This window comes from Oscarella lobularis, chromosome 5 (genome assembly GCF_947507565.1).
Source record: "Oscarella lobularis chromosome 5, ooOscLobu1.1, whole genome shotgun sequence".
NCBI classification, from domain to species: domain Eukaryota; kingdom Metazoa; phylum Porifera; class Homoscleromorpha; order Homosclerophorida; family Oscarellidae; genus Oscarella; species Oscarella lobularis.
In genome coordinates this window covers 794,279-811,743 of record NC_089179.1, presented here as the reverse complement: position 1 = coordinate 811,743, position 17,465 = coordinate 794,279, and the positions used below count along the sequence as shown (strand labels likewise).

The 17,465-nt window shown below is 49.7% G+C and overlaps 6 protein-coding genes across 7 annotated transcripts; 1 reads left to right on the top strand and 5 right to left on the bottom strand.

Moving 5' to 3' along the window:
• Positions 1-525: 525 nt before the first annotated feature.
• Positions 526-4,529, bottom strand: LOC136186917 (piwi-like protein 2). The gene is made up of 25 exons (XM_065974400.1): positions 4,464-4,529; positions 4,373-4,411; positions 4,281-4,314; positions 4,126-4,225; positions 4,025-4,063; positions 3,898-3,972; positions 3,722-3,842; positions 3,555-3,673; positions 3,411-3,491; positions 3,305-3,351; positions 3,104-3,251; positions 2,944-3,051; positions 2,801-2,885; positions 2,654-2,743; positions 2,458-2,595; positions 2,190-2,408; positions 1,952-2,131; positions 1,783-1,899; positions 1,654-1,736; positions 1,478-1,586; positions 1,302-1,422; positions 1,172-1,245; positions 937-1,109; positions 813-882; positions 526-761 (listed from the first exon to the last, which is right to left on the bottom strand). Exons 1-25 carry the CDS (start codon positions 4,506-4,508, stop codon positions 675-677), a joined length of 2,502 nt encoding a protein of 833 aa, XP_065830472.1. The 5' UTR covers positions 4,509-4,529; the 3' UTR covers positions 526-674.
• Positions 4,530-4,545: 16 nt separating this feature from the next.
• LOC136186921 (TBCC domain-containing protein 1-like) lies at positions 4,546-7,136 on the top strand. Its single transcript, XM_065974405.1, has 17 exons — positions 4,546-4,667; positions 4,723-4,784; positions 4,838-4,900; positions 4,950-5,053; positions 5,114-5,274; positions 5,330-5,405; positions 5,458-5,557; positions 5,605-5,671; positions 5,728-5,909; positions 5,964-6,012; positions 6,066-6,145; positions 6,198-6,320; positions 6,388-6,563; positions 6,611-6,711; positions 6,768-6,823; positions 6,875-6,968; positions 7,016-7,136. The coding sequence occupies exons 1-17, from the start codon at positions 4,581-4,583 to the stop codon at positions 7,058-7,060; spliced, it is 1,626 nt and encodes a 541-aa protein (XP_065830477.1). The 5' UTR covers positions 4,546-4,580; the 3' UTR covers positions 7,061-7,136.
• LOC136186930 (uncharacterized) lies at positions 6,452-8,292 on the bottom strand. Its single transcript, XM_065974419.1, has 9 exons — positions 8,193-8,292; positions 8,066-8,143; positions 7,909-8,021; positions 7,789-7,853; positions 7,692-7,737; positions 7,576-7,640; positions 7,414-7,517; positions 7,337-7,358; positions 6,452-7,282 (listed from the first exon to the last, which is right to left on the bottom strand). The coding sequence occupies exons 1-9, from the start codon at positions 8,269-8,271 to the stop codon at positions 7,150-7,152; spliced, it is 705 nt and encodes a 234-aa protein (XP_065830491.1). The 5' UTR covers positions 8,272-8,292; the 3' UTR covers positions 6,452-7,149.
• LOC136186919 (anaphase-promoting complex subunit 5-like) lies at positions 8,275-11,370 on the bottom strand. 2 transcript variants are annotated; one of them, XM_065974402.1, is made up of 18 exons: positions 11,161-11,370; positions 11,018-11,103; positions 10,796-10,926; positions 10,576-10,733; positions 10,356-10,522; positions 10,218-10,299; positions 10,006-10,169; positions 9,837-9,956; positions 9,606-9,774; positions 9,477-9,551; positions 9,267-9,388; positions 9,135-9,212; positions 9,050-9,091; positions 8,849-8,996; positions 8,729-8,798; positions 8,582-8,674; positions 8,437-8,531; positions 8,275-8,383 (listed from the first exon to the last, which is right to left on the bottom strand). In XM_065974402.1, exons 1-18 carry the CDS (start codon positions 11,266-11,268, stop codon positions 8,309-8,311), a joined length of 1,983 nt encoding a protein of 660 aa, XP_065830474.1. In that variant the 5' UTR covers positions 11,269-11,370; the 3' UTR covers positions 8,275-8,308. The 2 variants fall into 2 exon arrangements, with proteins under 2 accessions (XP_065830474.1, XP_065830475.1); XM_065974403.1 differs by having other exon boundaries at positions 9,050-9,082; positions 11,161-11,369.
• On the bottom strand, positions 11,324-12,143 carry LOC136186929 (cilia- and flagella-associated protein 300-like). The gene has a single exon (XM_065974418.1). It carries the CDS (start codon positions 12,140-12,142, stop codon positions 11,354-11,356), a length of 789 nt encoding a protein of 262 aa, XP_065830490.1. The 5' UTR covers position 12,143; the 3' UTR covers positions 11,324-11,353.
• A 27-nt stretch (positions 12,144-12,170) lies between these two features.
• On the bottom strand, positions 12,171-17,323 carry LOC136186912 (pneumococcal serine-rich repeat protein-like). The gene is made up of 9 exons (XM_065974394.1): positions 16,888-17,323; positions 16,702-16,797; positions 16,326-16,531; positions 14,663-16,239; positions 14,255-14,315; positions 14,145-14,198; positions 13,809-14,084; positions 12,510-13,733; positions 12,171-12,451 (listed from the first exon to the last, which is right to left on the bottom strand). Exons 1-9 carry the CDS (start codon positions 17,114-17,116, stop codon positions 12,404-12,406), a joined length of 3,771 nt encoding a protein of 1,256 aa, XP_065830466.1. The 5' UTR covers positions 17,117-17,323; the 3' UTR covers positions 12,171-12,403.
• Between the last annotated feature and the right edge of the window lie 142 nt (positions 17,324-17,465).

Genomic DNA, 17,465 nt, shown 5'->3' with positions numbered 1-17,465 from the left:
GTAGGGGATTGAATCCCCTGCGTTTGCGCCGCGTTTAACCTCTCTGGCTCGAGTTGGGCCGGCTTTATTTAGTCACCTCGGGGCCCGGAGGTGAATGGCGACATCGGAAAGCTCTTCATCTGCCTCGTCGGTATGTCCATAAGATGAGCCTAGGAAAGCAAAGCAGCTCAAATACTTTGTTGAGTAAGAGGGAGTTACCTTTGACGATTCATTGAAATGATACTTGACACGTGTACATCGAACCGGAAGCACGCTTTCGTTCGAATGTTCTCGAAAGAGGCCTCACCGTCGCATAGCGAAACGCGCACTACTACAATTTGCCCAACCACGAATACCTTCGACTGCTTCGAAAACGATGGAACCGATCGTACGCGAGACGACTTGGACGAAAGCGAAGTGGGGCCTCCTCTCGCTCGAGAGCGGTTTTCGCCGTTCGTCGACGCATTTACGAATGCTCCGAGCAAACGTCTTCCCTTTGTGTAGTGTAGAGACTCTCCACTAACACAAAGGGACTAGAGAGGCGTGCACGCATCTTACAGCTGCTTAGAAGTCATGTGATTGTAAACTACATATATGCTGACAACTTTCAATTTCAAAACCTATGTCGCTGCAACTAGCAGCAAAAACCGAGAACAGAGTCAGTCCTTCTGATAAAACGGGATCGATAGAGCGTTTTAGAGGTAAAACAGTTTGTCAGCCAGCTTCAATGATGCGTTTTGGTGAAGCGACTGCCCAACAAGGAAGGCAATTTTATGCCCGTACTGGGATGGAAAAATCAACAACGTGTCTGCACACACAAACACCCAACTCACCTGACACGGAGCAGGAACTCTGACTGTTCCCGGCCAATTATAGTACATGTGCGTCATTTTGTATGACAGACTGCAAAGAAAAAAAAAGCTCAACGCTTTTCCTTTTCAATCAAATCAACCTCACCGTTGCATATGATTGGGTTTCAATCCAGAATTGTCGTAAATCACAATAAAATAAGATGGGGTGACAGTTCCCTGAGTGACACGTTGGCTGACGAGGTAGAAGTCATACAATCTCGACTTGGTCACAGTGTGATCAATAATTGATCCTGGCAAGGCGTTGACAACATTCCCATTCTGAATAAAAAAACACTCGACTGTCTCAGCAAGACGCGCACCACCTCCTCCTTCTCGTGTACCTCAAGGGAAAACATTCTCGTGTGAATTCGCGTCTGCACGACGACCAATGAAAATTTCGGGCGATAATCCTTTGCTATAGGCAAGTGTGCATGCAAGGGGTACAAATGGCGCTTACGTAAGCATACTGACCTATTTTCTCAAAAGCAGACTTGAATAGAAGCAATTCGGACAAGCGAATAATCCGAACTTGTTCCTCGTCTCTAACGCCGTCTCTGTAGACAACAATGCGCCCAGGAAGAACGCCGTTTAGCTTTAGAAAAAACGTCTTGATAGACCACCCGTTAAAATCACATTTTCCTACTCACCTCCTTGTATTTTTTCAGGGCAGCGATGAAGCACTCTTGAAAGCCGTCCATCAACGGCTCCGCGGGCAATTGACGCACGCAAGTTCTCGAGTACCATCGAGTCATTTTTCTAGTCGAGAAAAGATCACCAAAATAAAAAAATAAAAAAATAAAAAAAAGACCGCTGCATGTCTTACTGATTCATACTCGCCACCACAGCTCCAACGCAGCGACCGCTGGAATCATAATAGACGTTAATGCCAACAACCATCAAATTTTTCTAAGAAAACCCATTACTACTAGGCGTCTCTTCGTTGCGCGTGTACCAGCGGAATGTCGACGCTCCACAGCTCTCCGCCGAGCTTACAATTAACTTGCAATGCGATTTTCTGCGTCACGGACTTCAGTTTCAGCGGATGCGCAATCGTTCGCGTCAGAAGAACCTAACTCAATAATTCGAAATTGCGTCGCCGCATTTCGTTGCGACGTTCCTACCTGCGACGGAACCGGCTTCTCGATGCAGCACAATCTCTTGATAGCCGAATAGCGATCGTCGCGCGAAGTGGGAACGATTATGACGACGCACTGGGTTCGTCCGTTGACGTGATCGCGAATTGCCCTCACGTACGAATCCGTTCGCTCGTCGTTGACGCCCAACATCGTCGGCTCCTTTACCTGCGTACACAATCACCTCCTCATTCTATTAGACGATATTTTCCCCCCTCTCCCCTACCTTCATTCCCATGGGTGGACAAACTTCCTGCATTGCCCTGAGGAACTCCACTGCTCTGTTTTGGTCGTTGTTTGCGAATACCAAGAGCCAGTTTTGCAGGTTAACAGGCACCAGCATGCCGCCTCGTGACAATTCCTCACTCCAATTGGCGCCCGCACCCACGTCGAATTTCAGCGTCTTCACCGACAGCCTTTCCGCGGGCAGCTTTCTGCCTTCGACCTAAAGGAGTACGCGTGAGTACAAAAGGCAGACCAACAGGCTATCGCACCTCCAAATTCGAATGCAATTTAATCCCCCAGGATGACAATATGTTGCGAGCAGCTTCAATCTCCTCAACGTTGCGAAGAAACTTGTTGAAGCACTGTACACGGTCCTCGGGACTGAGGCGAGTTTGAAGAGCAATGTCCTTAGAGTGAAATTTCACAAAACGAAAGATCGCGTGTGTCTATTTTCCTTCTTTTTACCCTTATTCCTCGGTAGTCGTTGCGAAGCTCGTCTATCAGACCGGTCATCGTGCACAGCTCCGGAACGAGGTAAAACACTTCCGGACCACTCTGCAGAAAACCGTTTCACCCGCAAATCAGAAAAATGTCGATTTTTTGCTGTACTACCGGAAGTGTTCCGTCTATGCGCCTTCTGTTTCTGCTCACAAGCAGAGGTTGATCGTTATCTTTGATTTCGATCCCATACGTTCTCCTTACATTTTTATCTTCACTTAATTAAAGTACGAGGGAAAGTATTTAGAGAAGCGAACCTGTAATGTCCAATATAAGTGATCCGTGCACCGCTTTCCGTTAGAAACGAACTCGTCGGAGTTTTATTCCAGTCAATGTCATCGATTCGATACGTCCTGTCGTTGTACCTGAAGAAACGTTTCATCCCACGCGCAAGGAGACGGCTCTTCGGCTTGCTACCTCGTCAAGACCGTGTGTCCAATTAAGACTCCGCGAGCCTCCTCCTCAAACGTTTGCGGGCTACGGTCGTAGATGTCGTACATCACTTGATAGACGGTGTCCGTTCTCAAGTATTTGTGCGTCGCATCGCACAGCAAAAGCAGGCCTCCTATATCAAGGTAAATCCCTCTCCTGGCATCTTTTCTCTCTTGTTTTTCGTACCCTCGTATTTTTGGATGTTTGTGACCACGCCCGGCCATATTTCCAGTCTGAAGAAAAAGAACGTCAAATAGCAGCTACACCACCCATGCACTGTTCTAATGCATACTTGTGTTGAGGGCTGAGCAGTGGCGCTGACGAATCAAAATAGTGTCGTCCAATCATGTGCATCTTCAAACAACGCATGACTCTATTTGCGCACAAATGGAATGACAAAAAAACCGATTTTTTGCGTGCTCTCTCTCTCTCTCACCTCTTCAACAGCAAATTGTAGACGAAGACGCATTCATCGTCCTTGACAAACTTCACAAAAGTGATGGAAATGGTGACAACAGCCCCATCTGTTTGCTGCGTCGACGTCACATTCGTTATCTAGGCAGAAAGTAAAACTAATGCCAATATCGGAGTGCAGCGAATCACCGTCTGCGGCAATTGGATAGGCAAATACAAGCTGGTGCCATCGAAAATATTTGCCGTGCCTATTGCGCCCTCGTGTTCACGCAGCATCGCTATGCGCACAGCCGAACTTTCAACATGAGGCCTAACGAAAACACTCGTAAGTATAAAAAGTCATCAAACGATTCATTTATACTCACCTGAAGGAGACGGCATACTGAAACGCACCACCCAGCGAATTCGTTAGACGAACATAATTCGTTTGAAACAGTGCTCTGTATTACTAATTATTGAAAAAAAAGCAGACACTAAAAAGATCCGACTCACTTTTCACCAGAGTCTCCAAGTTGCACTTCCTCCTTAACCCTAAAGAATTTGAGACCTCCTGTCGTGCCCACGCGACCACGCCCCCCCCCACGTTGTCATACAAATCGTTGGACAAGGGCGTCTTCCGGGTCTGTACGTGCTCGATGCCGTCGCCGAGTCGAATTTCTTTGGCTAGTTTCGTCTCGACATCATTCAATGCACCTGAGAAACTTTTTTTTGAAAGGCGATCGGGGGGGGGGAGGATGGTTCGATTTACGTTGTTTTGGATTTTTTGCTTTGCGTGTCGTCGACTGCCCCAGAAAAAATCGATTTAGGTAACGCCGTCATTCGGCCTATACTACTGTCTACCTTTTCTTCTGAGCGTAGCGCTTCGAGTTTTTTGAGACCCTGACGCAAGCGCCTGTTACGCGGCGGCTGGCTTGTTTTTCCTGAGTCGTACCTTTAGGAGCATCGCCCCGCGGCGACTTCGGCCTGTTTCCGTCATCTTTGTCGTTATTTTCTTGCGTAGTGTCCCGGGAGTAGAAGCTCGAAGCCCGTACGTCTGTTCTTACTCGTCATGGATACTATCGATTTGTGGGCAAATCCGTGGCCAATCGATTTCGGAATTTGTCAAATACCGCCTCCGACGAAATTCAGTGCTCAGGTCGAGACAGGAAACGATTTGCTCTGTCCGTTGAACTCACCGCCAATGACTACAGTACTTACACAAACTGGCGTCTTACGCGAAATCGAAGGGAACGCTGGGATGGCCATACTTGAGGTCTAGAAGCCCTGCGTGCACCATCCAACTAGAAAGGCGATCTGCACTGTTAGATACGACGTATGGAAGCGATTTGCGACGACAAGACTCCATCTGAACGAGGAGCAGATTCAAATGCACGTGACCCCCGTTCATTATATAAGACGAAAAGACACTTCTTCCTAGGTACTTCGATGCTTTTCTCCTCCTCGTCTCGACAAAGCGCAGCCTGCCCGACCGCATTCAATGGTACAAGCAGTATGCTAGTGCCAAAGTGAAGTCGGAAAGAGGCCAGTGCCGATGAATGGACACCTTAGCCTTTTCACTAGAAGATCACTGTCCGTTTGTAGATGGCTTGCTTGACCAGCGATTGGTTCCAACTCAACAATTCGTTCTCTTCCTCTACGTTCAGCAATCGACCAAAGTGTCGTTGAAGTCGAAATTAGTCGCCGGGGACGAATGGAAACAGAGTTCGCCTCCCTTTGGACAGGACAGCAAGTCGTCGTCAGAGGCAATGCGAGGGAAAAATAATGCTGGTTTCTTGTTGATAAAGCCTCGTTGCCTAGGCAACAGAGGAGATGATTCATTTTCGTTTCGTTCACGATAATCTTCAGGAGATTTTGCAGCTTCTCGTCGAGCCAGGTAACGCTGATCTGATCGTGCGGGACGCTTGGACGCTTTGTCTTTTCCCCAGACTCTGTCTCTGACGGCTCCAGTGCGCTGGCTGACCAAGAAATACGAATGGCCGGCGTAGAAGCTCTTGAATTTCTGATCTCTGGCTGTTCAACAGATAGGTACACTTCTCTCAAAACAAAGGAAGTTTGACGAGGGAAACGCTTAGGTCCGTGAAACCTTTACGAGAGCTCGTTTCACTCCAGTCTCAGTCGTCACAGTGCGGCTACTCAAAAGTCCCTTCTCGTGCTCTCCGCGTCGTCTGCTTTTTTAAGTTTGTGCGCATCTCTAGATCACACAAAAATTCGCTCTGCTTAAACTAAGCAATTGGATTCAATCTCACTTGAAACCAAATCCGTATGGTCTCTCGGCGACGAGAATCAATTCCAAAGTAACCGAAAGGCTCTTCGGTCAAACGGAAGGTGCCAGCGGAAAAGGCCGCACAGCATCAAACAGAACAATTGCTCCAAAAAAGTATAACCAATAAAGCGGTCCGGTTTGCAACGTCAAAAACGTCTCTGGCTTCAGGTTTCGCGTGACGACGTTTGCTGCGGTCAGGAAGCTTACGGTTATCCAAGTATGACACTCTACGGTGATTCGTGTGTAGGGACAAACTAACGCTTTATCTAGGGAGAAGAGAGCCTAAGTGACGCGACAGTGCAAGTCTATCGATGTCGTAATGCATTTCTATATCTACTGGCTCCCCTCAAGTAAGCAAATGTATCATCAATCGTACGTGCGCGTAGCCAGTGTTTCTAATAGGCACGCTTCGATCGATAATTGTCGTCAAGTCATCATCGTGCTTGGAGCAGTAGAAGGCGTCGTCTCGGTAACAAAATGCGTCCAGTGCACGATCATTGCAATTTGCGGAAACGTTCACATTAGGTCAGGGTCGGGGCGGGGCGGGTATTCGATCATCGCAGGTCTTAAGACTCGACTTTTGTGCGTTTAGCGATTGCAGCCAGTGCACATTTCACGTCAGTTGCCTTGCGCGACCAATTCTATTGGCTCGAAACGAGCATCTCGTCTTGGCCCCCTATCACACTCACTATCCCACCCTAGGCGAACACGTGGAAAAAGCGGGCCTGACAACTACTTACAACTGTTGGAATAATCCTATTGAGTTCGGTACGCGTTGCGTTTCATTGTTCTTCCTTTCTCAACCAATTAGTCAGGCCTTGGGACCGACGAAGATACGCCGCCAGTCTATCGGCTCATGCCTCCTAGCAGTTTCTCTCCTTTTGTTGTACCCGTTACAATGGACGGTCCCCTGAAGGTATTATGACGCGGTGTGGCACACCACAAGTTTCTAGTCTCTCTCCCATACTGAAGGAAAATCCGTGCCCTCTACCTAAGGAGTATCGCGACGCCGCAGACAAACGAGACGCGTAAGTTGGCTAACCGCCTCATAATAAGTCGTACAGTCACGCGCTTATTAGGATATTCAAATCGTGGCATAAAACTGTGAACGATGCTCATTTGGATGAGGATAAGAAAGAGAAATTGCAGACCTTCGTCGAAGGACAATTTCAGGTTTGAATAAAAGTTTTTGAGCGAGCTGGGAGTTACTTTACTGCTAGGACTGGCTCACGCAAACCGGCAATGCCATGCAGTTACTGACTTAAAATTAGTCAAAGGTTGCTACGTTTTTTAATTGAAAAGGAGGGGCGGATTTAAAACAGAATATACACGCGAGATTTACCTTTTCCTGGAGTCAGTCTAAGTTCTTTGATTCCTCTTTTCTTCCTGTAAAAGGAGAAACTGATGGTTGAACTTTGGGCGACGCTTGCAGTTGCTCCTCTTCCTGCTGATGCTGCTGCTTCCATCCCGGTCTCATCGACGGAGAGCTGCACAAAATTAGACAGTAGCAGACACAGAAAGCGATGGAGCACTCGCATTACCTAGACATGGCAGTTGCAGTCACTTTGAAAAAACGAATGAGATGATGAGAAGGGGTCACACTTCTTTGTTCTCTTACCTTCAGAGTCACTACCGCTGTCAGAAAGAGTCTTGCTTGGATGCACCACCGGCGAAAACTGAGAAGGCACGGGAAATTCTTCGTAGTAACCAACATAGGCTTGTCTGAAGAGAATCATTCATTATTTTCGTTAGAACAGATGAATACAGATAGAAATTCTACCGTTCCTTCTCTATTCTTTTCGCGTTTAGACGCCGTTTGTAGTCAATAGCCGCCTTCAGATGTTCCTAGACCAAACAGAACGTCAAAGGAGAAAAAAAAGTCCCCCCGATTCTTACTTGAACAGCAGAAAAGCTTTCTATGCCGCTCATCGTCTCCAACGTCCTAAAAGAGATCGAAGATTCGAAAGCAAAGAGTCGTCCATGTCGACTTCACTTTATTCCGTATTCGGCATCGTAGACGAGCCCTTGTACTTTCTCCTTCGCGCCGTTCACCTCTTTCTGGGAGAACGAAAGCGATTCGCGCGCGCGCGTCGAAGTCAAAGTGATAGCGTACCTTAACGGAAACCAACGCGGGAACCGATCGGCGAACGTGCTCTTGGAGCCGATAGAGACCGAGAGACGGCTCGTTTGCGACGATGTGAAGGCATTCGGATACTTTGTCGGACACTAGAAGGGTCGTTCGAACTCGGGCGACGCAACCGCGATCGCACCTTGCTTGACTTTCTTCTCCGTTTTCGGGTCGATTTCCGAGGGGAGGTTGAATAGGGCGCTTCTTGGGTTTCTGCGCACTGCGATCGGGTGCTGCGGCTGCTTTCGTGTTGCTATCGGGTCGTCTACCTTGCTTTTTGCTCTTTTCGGCCCGTTTCTCTACGTCTAGCGTCGTCTTCATCGCCTCCAACGAGTCGAACCCCCACATGTCTCGACATCCCGTATGTATTTCCCGAATTCAATATTTAAATCAATTCTTTTAACGTTTTGGCACAGTGAATGCATTCTTCTTTGTGATTTAGTAACTGTAATACGTGCAACTAGTTACAAAAGAAAATAACTGAAATGGAACTATTTTTGGGAGGTACTGTACCTGCAGGTGAAGGACTTGTTTCATATACACCAAAGCCTGTACTAATTTGAACGAAGAAAATGCTGCTTCTAGTAAAGAAACAACCGACGACAAAACTAGCAAAAAAATCAATTTTATCAACGCAGTTGCTATGCCACATAGATACCTGTCTTCGAGATGTCTTCGCTATCAGCAGACGCTCGAGACAGCGTAGCTTGACCAAGTAAAAAACGTGCCATTCCTTTCATCGCTACAGAACCTGAAAGAACATTATATTCGCATTTGGCAACTATTTAGTCGGAATTTGACAAACCGTGAGCCAGAACGTCAATCATTGTGGACCTAAGCAAATCTAGTGCTCTCGTTGGAAGATCAAGAGCCAACTAACCGATTCAAAACGTTTTCCAATGCAGCAATATCGAGTCAAGCGTACCAATATCTCGGCCAGCAACAGTTTAGCGTGCCTCCTCAGCTTCCACAAGAAATGCTTCTCGCAGAAAGCCAGACAAAGTTGAACTTTATCAAAAGCAATGCTCGGTTCATTTGACGAGAGATAAGCTTCGGCAACGATCAGCAGAGCTCTAAAGCATTTTGCTTAGGAAACCAAGGACGTTCAATACAGTATGTCCCAAACCTGGCAAACAATTCCTTAGCAGATTTCAAATCCCTAAAAGATCTTCTCGATAGGACACTAGCTAAGTATGATGTATTGAATGTACTTTGTTTCTTCACAAAGCCGACGGGAACTTTTTAGCGCCGCTACAAAGTCCTTTTTTCTTAGTAAATACAAAGCGTTTCTGTAGACCATCGCGTAGCTAGCTAAATTGCACTTGACTTTCCTTTTCGTTTACCTGATTCTTCCCTCCCAAACGTCGAGAACTTTGATGTTATGCAAAGCTTCCTCACACAGTATCCAGTCCTCTTGATATACGGCCTTGTTGAAATTCAATATCTGTTTGCATATCATCCACTTCTGTATATATAAGCGAAAATTCCGATTTCTAAAAGCGAATCCCCCCCCCCCCCCCCCCCCCCCCCCTCAACCGCCAGTACTTTTATACCTCATAATAAAGAGATCCAACAGGACATACCGACTCCGCATAACGAAGCTGCTCCATTGCAAGATCAAAATCTCCCTAGACGCAGGGAACAGTGACCTGACTACCCCTACTGCTGGCTACATACAGTACCTGATCAGCTAACGTAGACGCTAAGCTAACTGCAGCTAAGCACACAAATTCATTCTGTGGACTTAGCCGCTGTTGAAGTAGCGACAACGTCGTCGTTGGACCGCTCGAAAGAAAAGATATTGATTTAGCCGCTCTAAGCAACATCTGACTATGCAAAGAAGCCAACAACCTATGCAAAAAGAGAGAGAAAGCGATAAATGCGCGCCACCGGCACAGTGCATCAAATCCTACCGTTGTCCAATTTTATTCCAAAGAACGCCTTGTAAAAGTAGGCCACTCGACGTCATGCCAGTGGTAAGAGCAAACCGAGTGCTATCCTCGTCGCCGTTTGACTCCATTTGAGCAAATAGTCTAAAGCAAAAACTTCACAAACGAAGCCCATCTTCCCAGACGTGCGCACTTGGACGGCGGACAGTCGAGCTCTTGGATACAGTCGTGAAATTTTCGCAAGAGTCCAAGCAGTTCGCCGTCAGGCAACTTCAGCTCTTTGGCCTGTTGAATGTACGTGTCGATTAGAGCCTGACTATCGCGAAAGTCCGAGCCAGGTAGCGTGTAAAGCCAACCCTGAGAAAAAAGATATAGACTCCCATCAGAGTTTTCACTACTACTAACCAAGGCATGCTCAAGGCAGACTTTATCCTCGGTGGTGTGAGCAATTCTTATACATTCAGATAGCGAGTGAAGTGCCAGTTCACTAGGCGGAGGGGGAAGATCCGAAATAGGCCGGCCGGAAAGGGTACGATTTCTTACGTCTCTCCAAACTGATAATGAAACATGGCTAGACAGAGCGCTGCCTGCGACGAGTGACCCACAGAGCGCGGATTGGGGTCTTTTTTCGACAACTGCTTGAAGTTGAAACACCTGTGAAGGGCCGAGAGAGCTCCGGTGTAATTTCTCCGATACAATTGCTCGAGAAACTAGATTGGAGTGTGAAGAGGACAACGAATTGAATCATCGATTAGGCATTCACTTCGACATGATAATTTTCGGCGAACGCGCTCTTTTCCTCAGATAAGGCATCGTCGTCGCTGTCCCTTGACAAATATCTCAATAACGATTCATATAACTGGGACACCTGGCTCTCTGAGAGCCGTCGAAAGTTGAGAACGCCACGACGAATAAGCTGTCCTATATAGTAGAGACAAAATAGTTCAAAAATGAACAATCGAAGCGGGAGCTTTGTTATATACCAACGGGACTTGCTCTGTAGACGGTACAGCGCTCCCTGTCGGCTTCCGTTGTTTCGTCTGTCAAAAGGCTTTCGGCTTGCGCTGCAACGTCAAACAGCCAAATCGTTCCAGTTTGCTCGAGCTCGGTAAGACTGCAAAATAAATAAATTAAATTAAATTAAAATGAGGTTTGAGCAAATTCTTTTGAATGAGGCTGAGCTTAGGCTCTCAATCAGTACTTGCCTTTCTTTGAGTTTTTCAATAACTGACGAGGCCACGTTGTATTCTGTTAGGCTCTTAATCAGCCTCGAAAACGATCTTTTAGAAGACTGAACAACCAAGTTCGCCGCGGCGAACGTCGAACGCGTTTTCGATTGTCACTTCACCTTGCCATGTCGCGTCAGCCACACGCAAAGCAAGTAGCGATCACTTGACGAATGGAGGAATCTTAGGACGCCGACGAGCCGGAGCAGACAGACTTCTTCGGCCTCCATCAAAAACTCATTCGGCCCGGCGGTAGCGCGCGCAAGACACGTCACAGAATAGATCTACCGGTATGTGTGCATGGTATGTGGCACTTTACATTATTCCCTGACCGAAATCGTGGTACCAAGCGGTCACATGCCGCTTTACCATATCAACAATAAGATAGCAAATATTTTGCTCGTGGGGACCGTTGCCAGGAAACACGTAATCACCTTCGTCTCCATAGCATTCAACTCGAAAAACCCGACTGACGATGGAGAGTTTTTTCGTGTCGGGGTCTTTCGCAACGCTCACGACATCGTGATAGAAATTCTTCGTCGTCTCGAAATAAGGCTGGACGTCGTCTTCGTACTGGCACACGGCGCCGCCGAGACAAAAATGTCGAAAAATGCGAAAAATGAACTCGTCACGATCGCTTTCGTCGAAAATCTCGTAATTGTCCGAATCGACGACGAGTAGGACTCGGCGCAGCTCGTCGGCGATCTGGAAGCCGTCGCGATACTCGTCCAGACACTTCCGTATCGAACCGGACTCCCGGATAACCCCTTCGGTTTTGAGTCGATCAAAGAAAGACATACTTGTGATTGTGCAGGCGACGTTTTCGACTTCGATGCGAGCGACGTTCGATCGCACGGGACGCCACGAATCGTCGGCACCGTGCGGAACGAGAAAGAAATGCTCGCGAACGCACGGACTGGCGAAAAAGTCGCGCGCGAACGCCTCCTTCTCGTACGACTGAAAATGCTGGTCGTAGAAGAAGGAGACGAGCTTCATGCGACCCTTCATGTACCACTTTTCGAGCAGATAACGCGTCTCACGCGATTCCATGCTCGGAAACGATTTGTTCGGCAAGAGGCGGAACGAAAACTTACTCGTCTCCATCCCTGAGCAATGAGCATGCGCAAAAAAGTTAATGCATCAATTAAATTATTAAGAACTTTCAAACGCGGGAGGTTCCACTTGGAAACCGATTATTAGTCTACGGCTGTCTACGGTTAAACTATACTAGCGTGCTAGAAGGGTAAATACAAAAAAAGAGAAGAGGAAAATATGCTGTCTTGTAGATTTCTGACTTAGCGCGTAGTCATCATTTGGAAAATTGCTAATTCGCAAAGTTTGGGTAAGAACGAACTACTACTGTACTTATTTGTTGTGATCACACAACTTGCTATGAGAAGCCCAGTCATTCATCTGAAAGAAAAGACAAAATCAAAAGGCAAAATCAAAAGAGGGCATTCCTTCCACTTGCCTGACACTGAGGACTACAATACCAGGCTCTCTGACAACCAGAGCACAGATAGGCCGCCACGTTCGCACAGACCCGACAGAAATGAGGTCCAGGTTCGGGCAGACGTCTTCGACTCTGATTCGCTGCGGGCGGAGGCGGCGGTGGCACCATGGAAACGGGTTGGGAAGCGGAGTTTCTTTGCACCGAATGTCCGCCGGGCGGCGACGACACCATGACGGGAACGCGTTCATTTCCCGCCGCTGCCGCCATCACGTAACCCGTCCCGGGAACTTGTTGAAGGTGTGCTTGCTGGGGAGGGGGAGCGTGTACGTGACTGGGCTGCGGCGGAAGCCCGGGTACGGCAACGGTTGCAGCGGGAGCCACATGGTGGCCAGCGTAGCGAGATTCGTATTTATCCGGATGATAAGATCGCTGAGAGTGGGATGCAGGTGGCATCGGAGGAGTGACGACGGCTTGATGATGCGGCTGCTGTTGATGCTGGGGCGGCGACGGAGGCAACTGGCCGGGACGCTGCGTTGGAAGAGTCGATGAAACGCCGACAACTTCAAACGAAGGATGATAGGCTCGATGCGACCCGGGCGTTCGAGGCGCTGTTGCAGGCGAATGATAGTGAGCTGCGGCCGTTGGCGCGCCGGCCGCCTGATGAATGCGCTGAGCGACACCCGTGTAAGTAACAGAGGTGGACGGCGAAGTTCGATGATGAGAAGTCAGCAAGTGTGAGGATGGCAGCGGCGGTGGCTTTGATCGAGGAGGGATTGGGTGTTCCGTTGTTACGGCTGCCGACACTGTTACCGGCGGCGGTGGAGTCGCTGTAGTCGTCGTTGTTGCCGCTGCTGTCATGGAAACGGTAGACGAAAGCGACGAAACGTCGAAATTGGCAAAACAGGCGTTGAATTGAGATAGGAGAAGATGCTGATCCATGTCAGCGTAGCGCTTGTCGTACGTCGAGGGAGCAATGACGAGCGGACGTCGCTTGCTGCCGTTTCGTCCGTTACGCGTTATATTGGCTGGAGGCGGTGGCTGCGTTGTCGTCGGCAGCGACGGCGGCGGCGGCGGCGGCTGCAGCGGTTGCGACGGCAACACAGGCAAAACAGGCTCCGGCCCTTTGCTGCTGCTACGATTGCTGCTTGTACTTCCGGTTCGCGTACGAGAATAAACCCCGCTCTTGCCACTCCCGCTGCCGTCAAATTCGGCTTGCATGCGTTTATTAACGTCGGCGAATAACTATAGAAACCAATAAACAATATCAGACACGTGATTTATTACATTACGTGTAAAATATATCAAAACTCTTTTTACCTGTTCGAGAGACTGCTCTTGAAGTTCACGCGAAGAATATTCAATAATCCCACCGCCCAACTTTCTCTTCAACGAGTCAACTCGTTGATGCGACGGCGGCTGTTGCAGCTTGGTTCCTATGTTGTCTTTGGCTCCACCAACGTTCGCCGTCGCCGCTTTTGAATTCGTCGACGTGCCGTGCCGGGCGGCGGCGGCGGCGCCGCCGCCGCTCCCAGTGATGTTCTGTCTGCGCTTACGACTCTCCATCAGTTTGTTGCGCACACGCTGGAACTCGATCTGAAATTTCGTTGCATTAATTAAAAGGAAGCGCGATCGCGCGCTTGCATCGTCCCGTACCTCGGAATCCGCTTGGCTCTGCGATGACGCAAACGAACGTAGGTCGGCATCCCACTAATAGAGAAAGGGCAAGGCTATTTTTACCATAGGTTGTTTAGACGCGTATGTACCGGAGCCGAAGAGGCAGCGCCGCCGCCAACTTTCGACGCCGCCGCCGCCGCCGCTGCCGCCCTGTGGACAACAGAAAACAATTGTACGTACGCACACTTAGCGATAGCATCGCGCGCGCAAAGATAAGATCTCCCCACAAACAATTGCATTAGCGGATGACCCCGCCTTTACTAGTTCATTAGCAGTCTTTGAGCCCCATTGAGTGGCGAAGCCCGCCCTCAGGAGAAAAGGAGCTTGCGCCACCATATATGGTAAAAGAGCAGAAGACGCGTGCACGATCTAATCGAATTAGCAGACAAGACACGCGGAGGCGCACCTTTTTATCAGTTCGTGACGCCGAGTTCGCGACGGGGAAATTTTCGTATGGGGTTAGACACGAACGTAATACTTAGTCCCGTTACGCTTACCGCGATCCGCCACCAATTGCCGTCGTAATCGTTCTTCGAGCGCCGTCGCTTTCTCCCGCGCTCGCCGCCGCCGCCGCCGCGCTATTTCGCGCCGTTCGCGAAAGCGCGGGAATCTCCGGCAGCTGAGACTGAGACTTCTTTCCACCGCCGGTCATCTCGCTGTCGGGACTCCATTGTTTCTGATCCTCGTTCATCCGCTTCAACATCTCCAACGTGAGCGGCTTTTCGGGACACCACGTCGCCGTCGCTGATATCATCTTTATCCTCCCGGAGCCCGAGCCCGCGTTCGCACCGCCACCTACAGGTGCCGTCGCCGATGACGTCGTCGTCACGGATGACGTAGACGACGTCGGCGAATCAGCGAGAGTCGCCAGAGAATGGGGTGGAGCGCCGCTCGGCAATCCTTCACCGACACCATCAGCTGACTTCGTTCTCGTCTTCGTAGACTTCAAAGTGTCGTAGTAATCATCCACAGGTAAGTTGGCGCCTGATTCTGATTCTTCGACTCTGATGTTGTCCAAGCTGTTTGTCGCCGACAAACCTTGAATTCGATCCAGATATTCGTCGTCTTCGTTTTCTTCGTTGTTGTCGTCATTATCTGCATCGGCATCTGCTGTACTTAGACCTGGTGTACCATCCTCGTCGTCAATGTCATCTACTACCAATTCCTCTGTTGTGTTGTTCTCTGTCGACTGCCCGTCATCGCAATCGATATCATTCCGCCCTGACTGACTCTCTTCCCCGTCGCGCTTTTCTTCTCCCGTGCTCGTTTCCCCTCCTTCCCCGCTTGCAATCGGACTGGAGTCTTGATTTTCTTCCTTAGACGTAAAAGCATCGTACGTATTATCCGGTCTTAGTTTAGGCAAGACGCGCGGCGCTTTGCTCGCCATAATCGGAGCGTTTCGCGACGGAGTCGACCCCGCTTTCAAACTGCCCGTCTTTTGGAGTCGGCGTTTCATGAAAACGCTTATTCGTCCCGTGGCGCGATTCGGCGTGCGTGTGCGTGGAACGTATTTGTTCGCCGTCGCAGTCGAAGCTGTTGCAGCTGTGGCGGCTGCGGTTCTCATTCGTTTGATTTTGTTGGAGTTATTACTACTGTTCGGTGACGGATTGTGACTTTCTCCCCCTCCTAATGAATCCCGCCCGGAAGCTCCCGTTGCCGATGACAGAAAATTGAATTTCTGATGAGACGTGTGCTGCCCTCCTTCCTTGTCCGTATTCGACGATTCGCTTTCTATTGTCCTTTTCGTCGGAGATCCAATTTCGACGATTTTTTCCTGTTCCGAAATGCGTTCGCGTTCGCGTTCGCGTCTCATCTCCCAATCTGATGACGCGAAGGCAGCGCGGTGACTCGACGCCTCGAAAGGGGTCTCGCCTTCGTCACCCATCGCCGAACTTTCGCTTCCCGAACGCGTTGACGCCGGAAGTGCATTCGGCGGCGACGAGAAACTCGCAAAAAGCATTCGTTCGCCGTCCGGCTTCGTTCCCGTTCGGGGCCCCCGATAGGACGCGAAGACGGAATGAGCGTCTCTTCCGCTTGGCGCCTGCCCCTTGGCGTGTTTCGACCAAACGGTCGCCTACGTGCAAAGAGGGCGGTGTAGGTACAAAAAAACAAGACATAGTTCCCTTCTCTGGTATCGCTAGAGAAAAAAAGCGCGCTTACGTTGCTGCTAAGTATTCTTCGCTTCTTCGGTGGCGGCGGCGGAGGTGATTCGCGGAAGCCGCGACGCTGCGACTCGACGAAGGGATTCATCGACTCGTAGACGTGCGGATTGGGTACGGTTCGTAGGCAATAGGTGCACTCCCACGGCTCGTCTTCCTTCAGCGCTGTGTCGGGAATGTTGGGCGAGTGGCACCGCTGATGGTACCCTGTGCGGACGAACGGACGGAGTGAGAGAGCGCGAACGATGAGAAAGGGACAAGCGATCGATCAAACGCGCGCGCGCGCGCGCACACACGTCTCGTAGTGTACAGTGCACTCGAAAGCGTAAAGTACGCGCGTCGTTAGAGGGGCCCCCTTCCTCTATAGTGTAGCTCACCGACTCCACACTTGTCGCACAGGACAATTTCGTCCGGTGCTTCGGATGCTTCTCCTTTGCAGACGATGCAGACGATCTCCGTAGTCGTTTCGGTCACTGCACAACGCGTTATAGCCTTTAGTACGAAGAAGGAAGGGCGAGTCCCACGCGCGACGGGGCGGTGACGCGTTCCTCGTTTCTCCTTACCGCTATGAATCTGCGAGAAGTGCGCTTCTCCGCGCGACAAGTCGTCAAATAAGATCATACACTTCTTCGTTTTTCGATCGATCCGCTTTATTTTGGCGTAGTAGAGCTTCCCGTCGTCCCACTTGACGAGAACAACGTCATTGCATGCGAATCTGAAATCGTGCTGCTCGTTCGCTGTCGTCGAGGCTGACGCGGTGACGGCCATGGGCGGACCCAACCGAGTCGCCATTTCCAACGTTTATCTCTCACTTATGGGCCGAGGTGTGCGCGCTGGGTGGCGGGAATGTAGATTGTCGGTTTCAGTGCGGCACGCTGGCGAAGCGCAGGGGTTGTCTAAATTATCGGCGGCGGCACAGTTTTGGTGTCGCGTGACGCAATCCAATGACGTTAGACAAAAATGAGGAGACCACCCGTGAGAGCACGTCCTTTTCTAACTTCGCGACACGTTTTGTAACGACAAAGCGCGGCGGTGCGGCTCCTAAGAACAGCATTTAGGCTCTAGCGAAAGAGTCCGAAAGTCTACCCCCCACATTGTTATCGTTGCGATCTGGCAATCTACTCAACGTTATCTCGAAACC

Excerpts from the sequence above, each read along its gene's own strand:
- LOC136186917 (XM_065974400.1), bottom strand. The coding sequence starts at position 4,508 with ATGACGGAAACAGGCCGAAGTCGCCGCGGGGCGATGCTCCTAAAG. Across the intron at positions 4,412-4,463 it reads GCGGGGCGATGCTCCTAAAG|GGTCTCAAAAAACTCGAAGC; the intron begins GTACGACTCAGG and ends CGCTTGCGTCAG. Across the intron at positions 3,843-3,897 it reads CAGTATGCCGTCTCCTTCAG|GCCTCATGTTGAAAGTTCGG; the intron begins GTGAGTATAAAT and ends TGTTTTCGTTAG.
- LOC136186921 (XM_065974405.1), top strand. The coding sequence starts at position 4,581 with ATGGATACTATCGATTTGTGGGCAAATCCGTGGCCAATCGATTTCGGA. Across the intron at positions 5,275-5,329 it reads ACAGCAAGTCGTCGTCAGAG|GCAACAGAGGAGATGATTCA; the intron begins GCAATGCGAGGG and ends CTCGTTGCCTAG. Across the intron at positions 6,824-6,874 it reads GCCGCAGACAAACGAGACGC|GATATTCAAATCGTGGCATA; the intron begins GTAAGTTGGCTA and ends CGCGCTTATTAG.
- LOC136186930 (XM_065974419.1), bottom strand. The coding sequence starts at position 8,271 with ATGTGGGGGTTCGACTCGTTGGAGGCGATGAAGACGACGCTAGACGTA. Across the intron at positions 7,641-7,691 it reads AAAGCTTTTCTGCTGTTCAA|GAACATCTGAAGGCGGCTAT; the intron begins GTAAGAATCGGG and ends TGTTTGGTCTAG. Across the intron at positions 7,518-7,575 it reads AAAAGAATAGAGAAGGAACG|ACAAGCCTATGTTGGTTACT; the intron begins GTAGAATTTCTA and ends GATTCTCTTCAG.
- LOC136186919 (XM_065974402.1), bottom strand. The coding sequence starts at position 11,268 with ATGGAGGCCGAAGAAGTCTGTCTGCTCCGGCTCGTCGGCGTCCTAAGA. Across the intron at positions 9,957-10,005 it reads CTCGACTGTCCGCCGTCCAA|ACTATTTGCTCAAATGGAGT; the intron begins GTGCGCACGTCT and ends TTTTTGCTTTAG. Across the intron at positions 8,675-8,728 it reads GATTGACGTTCTGGCTCACG|GTTCTGTAGCGATGAAAGGA; the intron begins GTTTGTCAAATT and ends ATGTTCTTTCAG.
- LOC136186929 (XM_065974418.1), bottom strand. The coding sequence starts at position 12,142 with ATGGAGACGAGTAAGTTTTCGTTCCGCCTCTTGCCGAACAAATCGTTT.
- LOC136186912 (XM_065974394.1), bottom strand. The coding sequence starts at position 17,116 with ATGGCGACTCGGTTGGGTCCGCCCATGGCCGTCACCGCGTCAGCCTCG. Across the intron at positions 14,316-14,662 it reads GCAATTGGTGGCGGATCGCG|GGCGGCAGCGGCGGCGGCGG; the intron begins GTAAGCGTAACG and ends TGTTGTCCACAG. Across the intron at positions 13,734-13,808 it reads AAGAGCAGTCTCTCGAACAG|TTATTCGCCGACGTTAATAA; the intron begins GTAAAAAGAGTT and ends TGGTTTCTATAG.